General features: G+C 41.4%; 1 protein-coding gene across 1 annotated transcript in view; it reads left to right on the top strand.

Moving 5' to 3' along the window:
- Nucleotides 1-13,163, top strand: part of WWC2 (WW and C2 domain containing 2) — an 88,170-nt gene that overhangs the window by 52,812 nt on the left and 22,195 nt on the right. The window contains exons 6-11 of the mRNA XM_026033543.1: nucleotides 365-494; nucleotides 988-1,134; nucleotides 2,044-2,117; nucleotides 6,184-6,426; nucleotides 10,600-10,689; nucleotides 11,893-12,506. Coding sequence (XP_025889328.1) covers nucleotides 365-494; nucleotides 988-1,134; nucleotides 2,044-2,117; nucleotides 6,184-6,426; nucleotides 10,600-10,689; nucleotides 11,893-12,506 — 1,298 coding nt within the window. The remainder of the gene's footprint in view (nucleotides 1-364; nucleotides 495-987; nucleotides 1,135-2,043; nucleotides 2,118-6,183; nucleotides 6,427-10,599; nucleotides 10,690-11,892; nucleotides 12,507-13,163) is intronic.

Here is a 13,163-nt window from a genome sequence, read left to right as displayed (position 1 = left end):
AGGCCCAGTAGGACTCTGGCCTTAGGTACTGCTCTCTGTTCCGAGTGTCCTCATGACAGGATCAGCTAAACCTGCTTGTRGAGTCAGGCCTTGGTAAGGTCCTTAGCAGTTCTCATGCCAGCAAGATTGTTTTCTACAAATCCCCATCCACTGTGCACTGTGTGCCACCAACAGCTTGACGTTTTTGACGAGAATTAGGTGGTAAAAACTCTAATGGAGACGTCTGTCCATTTTCTTTTTCAGGACCATTAAAGCAAGTAGTATCTCTTAACTCCTTCCACATGTTCTGTAACTTTTTTTGCTTGAAATGCAGCACAGGTGTTAATTCTATTTTTTTTCTATCTGTATTTGTTTTGTTCCACAGAATTGACCAAAAAATGTCTGGAGGCCAGAGTGGCTATGAACTCTGTGAGGCCAAAGCCATCCTAAGTGAATTGAAGTCTATCAGAAAAGCCATAAGTTCAGGAGAGAAAGAAAAACAAGATCTAATGAAGGTATTTTGTGTGGGTGATGTAAGTTTTTTGTGTGGATTCGTTTTATTGTAAGAAACTTTATTTATGCTAAATACTTTGCATTTTATATATTTATTTAGGTGAATCTCAAAGCTTTTCATGAGCTAAATCAGTATTAAAATTTTTAGATGGAGAGAGTGAAGCCGGTGGCTTTCCTAACGCACAAAGTTACTCAGTGACAGTCAGTTTGAGAGCACAGATCTCTAAATGTAAAGAGATTTTAAGAGTGGTTTTTTTTTTTTTTTTTTTTAAACTACAACATGTATGTTATTTTTATATCATCACAGGTACTCATAGTACTTAGTGTCACCTGCCAACTATGTGGTAGAAAGGAGAGTTTGCTTTAATGTAAACTGAAAGCAGAATTATGTTGGAGACTTTTGTGTAAACATTTCTGAGCGAAACTGTTTGGCATGTGTCGCTGCTGTGAAGTGCRAAGCAGATACAACATCGTCACACTTTGTTTCCTGGACAGAGTCTGGCCAAGCTGAGAGAGAAATTCAATCTTGACCGGACCATGGGGAGATCAGAACCGGACTTGAGCTCGAGTTCTGTAAGCTCTCAGCTGTCTTTTTCTCGACCAACTCTGGACGCAGGGTCTCAGACGGACGTTTCTGGGGAGGTGAGCTTTCTGCTCTTGTCAGATGCAAAGAGCAGTTGAATCACAGTGCTGCACTTAATGGGGTTTGAATCCAGTGCTTATTTACTATTGCAGATACCTCTGTGTGTGTATAAACATATACACGTATACAAAGGCATGTTGAGTTGAAAATCACCCGGTATCAGTTACCTGATTTTGCCCATAAATTTTAAATCAACATTCARGGGATGTTTTTATGTATGGCCTGAAACATTGGTGAGAATTTGATCTAATCAAACAATTCCACTGCAATAAAGATCAGTTTTTAAGTATTAATTAATTAAGATCAGCTTTTGGTTCTGTTTCTAGGGTCCAGGTGCACCTTCYGAGCTTAATCCAAATGAAGATGTGCTTAACTTTCAGAAGAGAGATCTCACAATTGAGCTGTTTGACTTCATTTCAAGCAGCTAAAAACAGTTGCTGCAACAACCTGATGCACTGATCAGGTTAAAACTGCCATTAAGTTAAGAAGGGGAACTTCTGTGTTCCCCTGATGCATATCACAGTATATTTGCAGCACAGTAAGTTGTGCTTATTTCGGTAACTCTCCTTGACATTTTGTGAGCTAAATTGACATGGAAGAGCTTGTACTAGGTTTTCCAAACAAAGAGATAACCTTGTATGTGTTTTTAGCAACTTTACTGAAGTCTTGCTTTGAAATGCACTAACTTGATCCTAAATTCTGAGTTCAGCAAGTTCAAAGGAGATCAAAATTTTGAGTGAAATCAATGAAAGCCTTCTTTGAAAAAGTACTTGCTTGACTTTGATGGAATATGGACAATTTTTTTTCAAATTGTATTCTTTTCTAGGTTGTGCATTTCTTTTATATTGTTAATTGACTTAACAGTTTAACAAAGCAATAAGGCTGATTTTTTTTTTTTCCCCCAACAGGTTGGAGCAAGAAGTAGATCCAATTTAGCAGAAAAGGTCAGACTAAGCCTTCAGTACGAAGAGGCGAAAAGGAGGTTAGTTGCTTTGCTGGGTTGCGGCGGGCGCCGGGAGGTAACGTTGTGCKTGCACTGACATCTAGTGGCCCGGCGCCCTGCGGGCTCTGCAGCTACCACTGCAAAGCTCTCCAGCGCAAAAGAGACTTCCTGGAGGCGTCGGGGCTTTTCAGTGATAGATTTCACATGTAATGCTAAATTTCGTATGTTAAGAAATAAAAGGCAGACAGTGACAAGTTGCTGGCAGCTCCTGGATTAAGAGGATGTGAGAAACTGCCTTCCCCCTGAAAGATGTTGCTGAGACACTCATGCCCATTGAAATCCTCTTTTGGGWTCATGCTCTCAGCTTGTGCCACTGGTTGTTCCTAAGTTGTAGGGTTGCTTCAGAGTTCCAGGGCAGATTCGGTAGCTCAGTTATCTCTTTTTCCCATGAGGAGAAGCCATGGATAGTTTAAATTTTATGGAATTCACACTTATCACGGTGGGGGTTGTGGGTTCTTTTGTTTTGCTTTTTGATTTTTAACCTGATGAGAAGAAATTAGAAACTGCCTCACTGATGAAGGGGGAATGCCTTCCCCCTTCATCAGTGAGGAAGAGGTTCACTCGTGGCTGCTGAAGAAGGCAGTGCTGTTCTGCTGACTTGCTGCAGCACCAGGGAATGGGCATCAGCAAGCAGAACATTCTGGGTTGGAATTACATGCCTGCTGATGCTCCAGAGAAACAAGGCTGTGTAATTCTGAGGGAAGATGTCTTTATTTAATATATATATATGTTATATCTTTGTTATTAATGTATTATCTGTGTTGTAATATTTTCTAATATGTTTCACAAAATTAGAAGGTCTTTCAGCTACCTTGAAACCTTACAATGTTTACCTTACCATGAAGGCCTTTTGAAATCCAAGGGAAATAGAAATCTTGAAAGTTGCCTTGCATGCACCTGAAGTTCTTTTTATCTACTGGAAAATAAAAAAAGGACAAAATAAAAACTAGCACTTTTCTGTAGACAAAACTGTGCCTAAAATACCATTTACTGTGCAATTTAAATATTTATTCAATTGGAATACTCTACCGTGCTCAGCTGGTGAAAAGCAGGAAGAAAAAACTGCTGCTTGCAAAGGCTTGCTTGGCTTTTAATTTTTTAAGGCAGGAGGCTGTACAACCAGCACTTCCTATGCCAAATTCCAAACATACGCCCACTTCATGTGGAATAGTAGCTACTGTCCTTGCCAGTGGTGAAGTAATCCTTCATATCTTCATTATGGATCATAAAACTTTATGATCTTTATATAATCWGTGCAGTCAACAGAGAGTGTTGAAGCTCTTCAGGATTGAATTTGTATGATTTTGGCTCTGAGTTGTCATGTAAGTGATAAGGTCAGCTGGTGTGTTAGATGCAATAGGTGGCATTTCTTTCACAGGGATAACTGATCTCGAAACAGACTCTGTCTTGACTGTGTCCTGATAGAAGTCCCGTCATGATGTTTTCCCTCTCGTTTGCCCAATAAAAATCAGTGTTTGGAGCGGAGAGTCCTCCAAGCAGCACAAGACTTTGCCTTCCCACCACTTAGCTGGTCGGAGCAGTAGAAATTGGAGTAGCTCATGGACTCACCTTTGCATACCCAAGTATTTATTCTGTATAATTTATTAGTGGTTTTTCAAGGTTAAATTGTCTTGTCTTAAATGTAATCTTTATTAGTTTTTGTCTGAGAACTGACCAATAATGCATATTCTTTTCCACTTTAAATAAGAGTGTGAGATGCCTTGAAAGATAAAAAGTCTTTAAAGGGTTGGAACATACTGGTTTCATCAGTAATGACAGGGTTATTTTAATGAAGTGCTYATATCCTGGAATAACAAGGAAAACATCCCAGTTTCCACATAAATTTCAATATCTAATTACATGTCACCAACCCTCAAGAAAATTATGGCTATTAAAATCATCACTATAACATAATATCCTTTCTGAAACATTAAGTGTGCAAATTCTTGCCTATTTTCTCTTAATACAACCAAGAGAAAGAGAAGATTTTAAAATTAAACTTCYTTGTTTGAAAGTTGTCAGACAGTGTTGCCTATTGCATATTTAATATTGCATATTCAATATTGGTTTTCCATCAGAGCCTCTTGAAGAGACAGAATATTTTCTGTAGGTACTCCTGGGATTTTAAGAAAAGTAGCGGGCTGGGTGGCCCAAACTAGACATACTGAAGGAGTATTAAAATGTATTGACTTGGAAATCAGATGCATAGGAGAAAGTTGATGAATTTGGTATTTGCCGGTCATGCCAAGCTCAGTCTGCTCCAGGCTGAAGCTTCTATTAAAGAGCTGGGGKGTAGGGGGCTGACAGTGACTTCCCAGTGCACTACAACCATTTAATGTGCCTTGACCTGTGGGGCAGGACTACGTCAGAAGAGCGAGAGCAGTTCAGTTTTCATGGCCATTTAGTCCTTCACCTTCCTGATGAGGCAGCTAGCAAGGGTGTCCGCTGTGATAGCGGGGAGTCCCCTACAGCAGCGGGAGCAAAGGAGCAGTCCAGAGCGGCGCGTCCCGTCCCGCAAGCCATCGAGCAGCTGTCAGGAGCAGCTTCTTGCAGAACGAGGTTAGCTGGAACCGCTGACCTGGAGCTGAAAGCCTTAACATCTCATTATCCGTCTGAAATTAGCCAGGTGCTTTTCCTCTCAGTACTGCTCCTTGGACGGACTGTTGAATAGAAATGAGAGAGAAAGCAGCTGCAAAGTATGTTGAAATGCATCATTTTACTTCATCCTACCATTTGGTTATGGTAGCCCTGCTGATTGTATTTCCATTTATTTGGCATTGTTGGAAATGCTGTGGAAATATCTTGAGTCAGGTGGTATTTGCAGGAGCTTTGTGGCTATATATTCATTCATTTGTTTTAGCTTCCGTGGATTTTTTTTTTGTGGGTTTTTTTAATGGATATAGAGATAAGAATCAAATCTTACCTCTGTAAATAGATTTTTTTTTTTCCCCTTAAGCTTCCAACATGAGCAATGGGATAGTTAGATTCAACATTAACTATTCAATTATTCTTAGCTTTGTCCATAAATAAATGCCTTGATGTAAGGTTAATAACAAAGTTGCTAAATAAGCATGATTTTGTTAACCATAGAAAACCAGAACAGAAGGAAGAAAACTGTTTTTTCCCAGCAGGCTGCCAGGAGAACACAGAGATTGTCCGTACCAAGCCGCCCCGGCGGGTTCGTGCCGTGCCCGTGGCTGGYGGCGCTGCACGGACTTGCCTCAGCTGATGAGACGACTTGGGTGTATTTAATTATGGCAGTCATAAATAAATAAGAGCAACAGATCAGTCCCTCTTGCCCCAGGTCGTGTAGGAACATCTTTGGGTTTTTGCTTTTTCTTTCTCTGCCGTTCTGCCAGCCAAGAGAGAGGCGCAGGCGGCGAGGAACCTTTGTGGGTTCCGTAACCTCAGGAGCTTCCGTGTCCTTAYGTAGGCAGCTGCTTCAGGTGTGGCCGAGGCTGGAAGGGCCTCACCGTTACCAGCTAGCCCATCTTCAGACGTGTGGCACTTGGCAGACGTGGGAGTTTCCCTGTAGTTCCCAGGGGGCAGAGACCAAAGACAGAGTGATTACAGAGGCTGAAATTGGCAGTAACCTCTCTTAGGGAGGAATGGGTTGCAGTCATAACAATGTAGGGAAGTTCCTGTTTCCCTTGTATGCAGATCTGTTTCTATACTGTATGTATAGATAAGTAAATCTTGACTCTCCTAAACTTTTATTTTGACGTGTGCAAAGGGAATGGTCATTGCACAAGCAAATTAATGATTACTTTTTCCTTTAGGCAGCCCCTGTCATATTACATTTTCTTTCAGTCATGCACAAGAACCATGCTTTTGCCTCTTAACGTTTTTGTAWGTGCTACTGAAGTCAGTGCCTTTCACAAGGATTGTGTGTTTTGGTATTGTTCTGTAAGTACAATTGCTTAAGTAGAAAATGTTATACACTGATAAGTATCCTATTTCCTTTCAAARTGCTGCATCATTTCTGTCTTTACTGGGAATTGTGTGATGTGCTGAACTCAGACAAGTCTGGTGTGTTTTATTTTAGCATGGCTAACTTAAAGATCGAACTGTCTAAGCTAGATAGTGAGGCCTGGCCTGGGGCGCTGGATGTGGAGAAGGAGAAGCTGATGCTAATCAATGAAAAGGAAGAGCTTCTCAAGGAGCTGCAGTTCGTGACACCRCGCAAGCGGACTCCGGATGAGCTGGAGCAGCTGGAAGCAGAAAGGAAGAGGCTGGAAGAGGAGCTGCTCTCTGTGAAAAGCACCCCCAGCCAAGCGCTTGCTGAAAGGTAAGGGCTTGTGTTTTGATGCTGTTAAATGTCCCTTTCTACACTCTGACCTTTGGACACATTGCAGACCCTGACCTATGCTGGGATGGGCTGCTTTCCTTCAGTAACCAGTCTGCACAGGTCTTCATTAAATTTATGATTAGTTTTYGGGGCAGTAACACACAATTCTTCTGTGCTGGGAGAGAATGTGCCCAGCCSGTGTGTGTGCCCTGCAGTATCCGTTGCTCGCACTTGTTACCAGCACGGAAATGCCTCTGACAGATGGGAAACACTAGGGAATGTCAACTAGGGAATGTCAACATAGCAGCAAGAGGGCAACGCGTCCGTCACGAGGTTCTGCTCTATGCTATCGGAAACTCAGATTGCAAAGATTATTTTGATTGTTGCAACCTCCAAAACCTTTCATTGTGAGTTTTATTATGTACAAAAAATGCAACCAAAAAAAAAAAAAGTTTCAGAGAAAAAGCATAATTGCTGCAAAATCTTCCTAACTTGCTGCTGCTTAACTGAAGCAGCTCCTACAGTAAACTGCAAAACCAGGTATGGGGTTGTAGGAAATCAAAGGAGTTTATTGCAAATAGACTTTTTATGAATTGCARGTGGAAATAACTTTATGAGAACCTCACAGTAGCTACACAAATGACATACACGCAGCTACATTTTTGTTTTGATCAGTGGAGTGTGTTTATAGAAGCAGTACTACAGTGGGCATTGTAACTCCTCCTTACCCCCCTCTGCTAGGAAGGGCTCAGTTTCACCATATACTTYTAGCGACTGTAGAAGTTGTCGTTAGCATGAAGGAGGGGCTTTTTTGTTGTTGTTATTCTTGACAAAATGCGTGCCCAAATTAGCCATGATTTTTGAACACATTTATATACTTTCTGATATTTTAATTTGCATTAAATTGAGAATCCAGAATGTTTTAGATCTGTGTCCTAGTGGAAGTGTATTTTACAGGAAAAAATAGCTAKCTATGTTAGCAATATCTAAATTACCATGGATCCATTGCTTTCCTCTTCCATTAATACTAGGAGAATAAGGCATCGATAATAAAATCATGTTCACAAATTAAACTCTTTTGGTAGTATGACTTTGTAGTTACAGCCAAGTCTTCACTCAAGCTATAAACAGTGGATGTCTTGGTCTTGTGTTTTGTATTTGCATGTTCAATGCTGAAGAAAATTCAGCACCTGAACTCTTTTCCATGCATGTCAGATTCCAAGCTCAAGATTACCAAGGGCAAGTGAAACTTTCTCCCATTGTCAAGATGAAATGAGATAGCAGGATTTTTTTTCCCGCTGTATAGTAATGCAATTGCTAATTCACTTTTAGATTTTTTTTCCCCTTGATTTCCTTTCAGCTCCTTTGGTTTGCATGCTGCAACTTAGAAAGAGMAGTATTCATCTGTTTCTGAAGCTGCTGAAAGATTTCATATCGTATTCTGCTCATTGAGGCAGTGTTTATGGTACCTTCTGGTGTGAGGAGGTTTTGGTTTGATGTTGTTTTACCATTCTGGTCAATCTCTATCTAAAACTCTTCTATATCAAAACTATTTCTCTCCTGTTGACTCGTGTGTGCTATGAACAAAAAGGATTTTTCTTTAAGAATTCAGATGATGTTACTGAAATGTTAACTCAAGAAAAGGATACGGTTAATTTTATCAGATCAAACTTTAACATTTTATTTTGGGGGGATGAGAGAGATTCTCCTGTCCCTTATCAGCGAAGTAGCCACAACATCTTCTCCCCAAGAGCTGCACTGTTRTTGCATTGCTGTTTTCTTTCATGAGGTTTCATGGATAGTACAGGTTTCCAGTATTTTCAGAGGTGCTGGAAATGAAGCAATGCTGTAGAAAGCTATGGATTTTWTCAGAACTTGATGTGACAAGCTTTTGTTTTTTAAAGAAGAAGAAATGGAAGACTTGCTTTGACTTGAAACAAAAACATTATCAGTGTAGCCCAGGGTTATTTGGCACTAGGCTGCTGAGATTGCCACTAGTAATGTACTCAGAGTCAATTTACAAAAAGAGAGTATAAATCATAACAGATCAACTTCAAAAAGCAGAGGAAGGGCACAACCCGACTGCTCTAAGAAGCCTCCCAGCAACTCTACAGAAATATCCAGAACGTGCAGCCGTAGGAAGCYGCTTGCTGCTTTCTTGCCTCTCCGCATTTGTGTTAAGGAGATTCCCTTACCCTTTAGTCCTTGGCAAAATCTTCTCAGTAATCGTATGTGTTTAAACAGATGCGAGGCTTCACGGCCAYGTAGTTATTTTGCTGTGGCCTGCAAAATCAGTCCCTACTGTCCTAAGCAAACGTATCCACCTGACAAGCTGGCGCTGAAAGAAGGTAAGTGCATTTCAACTCCGAGTGCATTTACTGGTGCTCAGATGATGCCACTGGCGGCAAGGTTGCAATCTGTGATCAGAGCTGCACAAAGGCAACTCTGCAGCAACCATGGATCCATACCCATAGGAGGAAGGGAGAGAGCAGCAGAGGCCCATGACGGAGTTGACGCAGAGATGGTCTGCGTGTTCCTCTGGTCTTGATATTAAAGYGTCCTGCTTCTGCTATAAGGAGGAAAGGTTCTTTGTTCAGAGGTTTTTAATTCAGCTTGCCATTGGATGGCCAAGAATATTTAAATGTCAGAATTTTGTTGTACAATAGTAAAACTATTTCTTYCATGTCTTGGAACTTGCAAGGTGATTTTTAACCAAACCAGCTTGTGTTTGTTAGTCATGACTAAAAGCATTCTGAAATTTATATAAAGGAAWTGATACTGCTTTTTAAATTACTACTAAATAAAACTGTAGCCAGCAAAATTTCTTTTATCCAATGACTATACTGCAGTAGCAAATAAAAGCAGAGCCTTTCTTGTGCCAAAGTGGGGGGATCTTTTAGCTTAACAGTTAAAGCTAGAGCTTAACAGTGTAAATTCAACAGAACAAATACAGGGAACTGTGTTAAGGACTTCAGTCAGGGAAGAGGTTTCTTAGTCCCCACTGCCCACGAGTTGCTCCTGGGGCCCCTGTCCCGCCGGCCACTCAGGACCTGGTGTCAGTGTGTGCAAGAAAGCAAGGGTTGCTTTTATTTATTTATTTACTTGTTTATATTTCAGTGCTCTCTGCATTTGAATTTACACATCCTTGAGATGACAGAARGGCCAAAGGAAAGATATTCTGAGCAAGGTCTTAACTCCGTTTTATTTATTTATTATTTAAAGTAATTTTGGTGTCTCRGATTAGTTGCTCCAGAGTTTACATGTATCAGCTGACCGAGCAAGGGTTAGAGGGGAATGTGCTAATCCCCAGCTATGGGAGGGGTTTGGTTAATTCCCCAGGGAGAGCAGTGTATTTGYTGTTGGAAATGGAGCGGTAAAAGGGAGTTAAAACAGGGAGTTAAACTATGGGAGGGGTTTGGTTAATTCCCCAGGGAGAGCAGTGTATTTGTTGTTGGAAATGGAGCGGTAAAAGGGAGTTAAAACAGGGAAAATCAGTGTAAAGATGAGTGAGTCCGTACTGTTCCAAAGGGAAGAGGAAGGTTTCACCGTTTGTGTTGGCAGAGCTAGGCTGGACACTGGTGCAGGAGGGAATAATGCTGCTTTGGCAGGAAGGTGACCCTAGCAAAGGAGCCTTGTGATGCCGCCCGGCTCCGGCAGGGTTGTGTGGGGTGTGGAAACCCTTGTCAAGCACTCTTAGCCCTCAGATCCTCACGTTGAGCCCCTGCTTTGGTTTATTATAGTTTGTCTCCACATGAAGAGTTAGAAATTCACCAGAGTGTTTTGATGGTCCCCCCTGTTCTTCCTTTAACAGAGCTAATATTGCTTACTGGTCTTGTTTCCTGCCTGAAATGTTATTTAGTGGGAAGCCTGTGTACAATGTTGCTTTTAACAGTGGTATTAGAGCAGATTTTACTTTTCTGAAAATGCAGCCGTTTTCTTACTGCTCCTTTGTTGCTCTTTTATTGTGTGTGTTTTTCCTTAGGTGCAGTGTGACCATACCAACCATTTATTTGTTTTTATGACCRTTATGGTTTGTTTTGGCACTCAGTATTCTGCAGTTAAAGTCACTGGTTTTTCTCTTCATTTCCATCTTATGTGTATTTTGCCACACATGCCTCGTCTCCTGGCCATTTTGTAATGCTTTCTTAYACTTGCATACACCTCTGTTTCCAGATTGAAATTGGAAGAGCGAAGAAAAGAGCTGGTACAGAAACTTGAAGAAACTACAAAGTTAACTACTTATTTGCATTCGCAGCTGAGGAGGTGAGGCCGCGCTGCATAATGTAAAATCTGTGTTCAGTTTAGTGGACCTGGGTGTCAAAACTTCATTCTTAGATTTTYTTCTGTTAGCTAGAGGCCCAACTAATTTTATTTAATATTGAAGGAAAAAAAAAGGTTAAAAAAATGCAAATGTAGTAGCTTCAAGCATTTTGTTTCCATGAAGAYTCAATGTAGCTTCATAATTTCAGTAAGCACAGAAGAATAGATTTTTTGAATTAGTTTTATAATTAAGCAGGGAGGCATATTCTCTTGCCACAGTGTTAAAAGTAGTAAATAAAATCAGAAAGTGGTCAGTCTCCCAAATGCTGTCATTGAGGGGAAAAAAATAGTTTCTCAGACATCTGTGTAAAATGTGTTATTAGAACTTTTATTTGGTGCAGTAGCTGGTGACACTCAATGAGCACATGCGTGCGTGTAAATATTTGTGTGATCCTCATTTTAGTCTTCAACCACTGACCTGTGCTTTCTGTAAACAGAAAATACATTAGCAGGTATTTTTTGTGACAGTCATTGTTTTAAAATCTGACTTATTAATGAAATTCGTAGTGATGATTTAAAAAAAAAAGAAGAGGCATCCCTTGATGGGAATTGTGATGTTTATTGATGTATGTAACTGATCCCAAGGAAGTTTTTCCCACTCACAGACAGTATCCTGGGCTACAAAACCATCTGTCTKCAGCATTTATTGCACAGATCCAGCTGAATTTCCTTAAACTCTTTGCACTTGTCAGAAAGCTGCCTTAATATTCAAGTATTCGCTTAGAAATCAAATGGAGCAGTAAGAGGAAGAATGTTGTTAGGCRCAGAAAGAAGGTGCTTCCTCACTAAGCCATTCCATTTCATCCTTGGGATCCAGGCTGCCATTTCAAATACTGCAGCTGGGGCCTGGGAAGRACATCTAGATTGGTGACTAGGTGGACAAAGTGTCTCTTAAATCCCCTTTCTAATGAAAAGTGCTCCTGTTTGTGCTTGTGGGCCTCCTTGTCCACCAGTTTTCTTGCCCAGTGGCAAAATGTTTAGAATTAATCACTGTTATTGTGTGAACGCCTCCAATAACATTGAGCATTAGGAAATGGTTGCGGGACAACCTCCCGTTAATCTTGTCTCTCCTGCTACTGTTTGGTGCTGGTGACCAAGTCTGGTTTAGTTTCGTAACCTTGGCGTGTGTTTGTGCTTTCTTCGCAGCCTCTCGGCTAGCACGTTGTCTGTGTCTTCAGGGAGCAGTTTGGGATCTCTGGCATCCAGCCGGGGATCCCTGAACACCTCGAGCAGAGGGTCGCTCAACTCGCTCAGCTCTACGGATCTCTATTATAACCAAGGCGATCCGATAACAGATTTGGACTATCAGTATAAACTTGACTTCATATTGCAAGAAAAAAGTGGTTACATTCCGTCGGGGCCTATCACAACTATTCACGAAAATGAAGTGGTCAGTTCCCATGGGAGACTGGGTTACAGTGACTCTCCTTCAGCTTCCGACCATCCAAAATTGACTGAACCTCCCAAATCTGTGACGTCGCTGTCGTCAAGATCCTCGCTGTCTTCCTTGTCCCCGCCAGGCTCCCCTTTGGTTCTGGAAAGTGAATTTTCAATGTCAGCTCAGAATTCCCCTCTGCATCACCTCGCTGCAGACTTTGAAGACTGTGACCTGCCGGCTGATTTTGCAGCCATTAATCTCTGTGAGAACCAAATGTTACTGGACTCTGATGCCAGAGCGGGATCTCGGATCCCTACAGATGATAAAGATCTTAATGAGAGCATTAGGCAAGCTCTGCCTCCTCTACATGAAGGAAGCGCAGGTAATAAAATTGTAATATCAAAGCTATGCATAAAATGAAAATTCTGAGCTAACTGCTGGCTTATGAGCAAAGAGATCCCTGTCGCAGGGCTGAGGGATGGCGTGAGTGACGCCGTCTGCCTGGGCCGGCAGTCGGTGGCTCTGAGGGACAGCCTGTAGCTTCACGTCTCGTGTCCTCGGAGATGCGTTCTCCCCAATTCCATGTAGATTTATTCATAGCTGTCTCAGATGGAAAGCTTGTTTACTGACTTCCTTATCATGAAAAGTTAACAAAGAAGGACCTGGATACATGAAGAGATTTGTGTTGTCCCTCTGTATTGTGAGGGCACTTGGGGAAAGTGCAGAAATATCCCGTGCTGGTTTTTTAGTAGCTAGAAATCAGAAATCAAATTTCTCACTGARGAATGTTACAAATTGGCATCCTCAMCATTAGAGATATCTGGACTTACACTTAGGATTTCTGTATGTGTAGATAATTGTTTGAACCTGCTGTCTCTGCAACTCCTGCAGATCATTTTCAGTGTGAGATGAGAAAGACATAAGGAATGGCCACCTTCCATGCAGTGCCGTGAGACTCTATAGCCATTTCTGGTGTGGGCTTCAGACCTTTTAGCTTTTTACCCCTCTGAAAGTTAGACGGAGCACCACACAGTCTGTG

The sequence above is a fragment of the Nothoprocta perdicaria genome, unplaced genomic scaffold (assembly GCF_003342845.1).
Source record: "Nothoprocta perdicaria isolate Ctin4 unplaced genomic scaffold, notPer1 scaffold_13, whole genome shotgun sequence".
Taxonomy (NCBI): Eukaryota; Metazoa; Chordata; class Aves; order Tinamiformes; family Tinamidae; genus Nothoprocta; species Nothoprocta perdicaria.
This window is presented reverse-complemented; position numbering and strand designations above follow the sequence as displayed.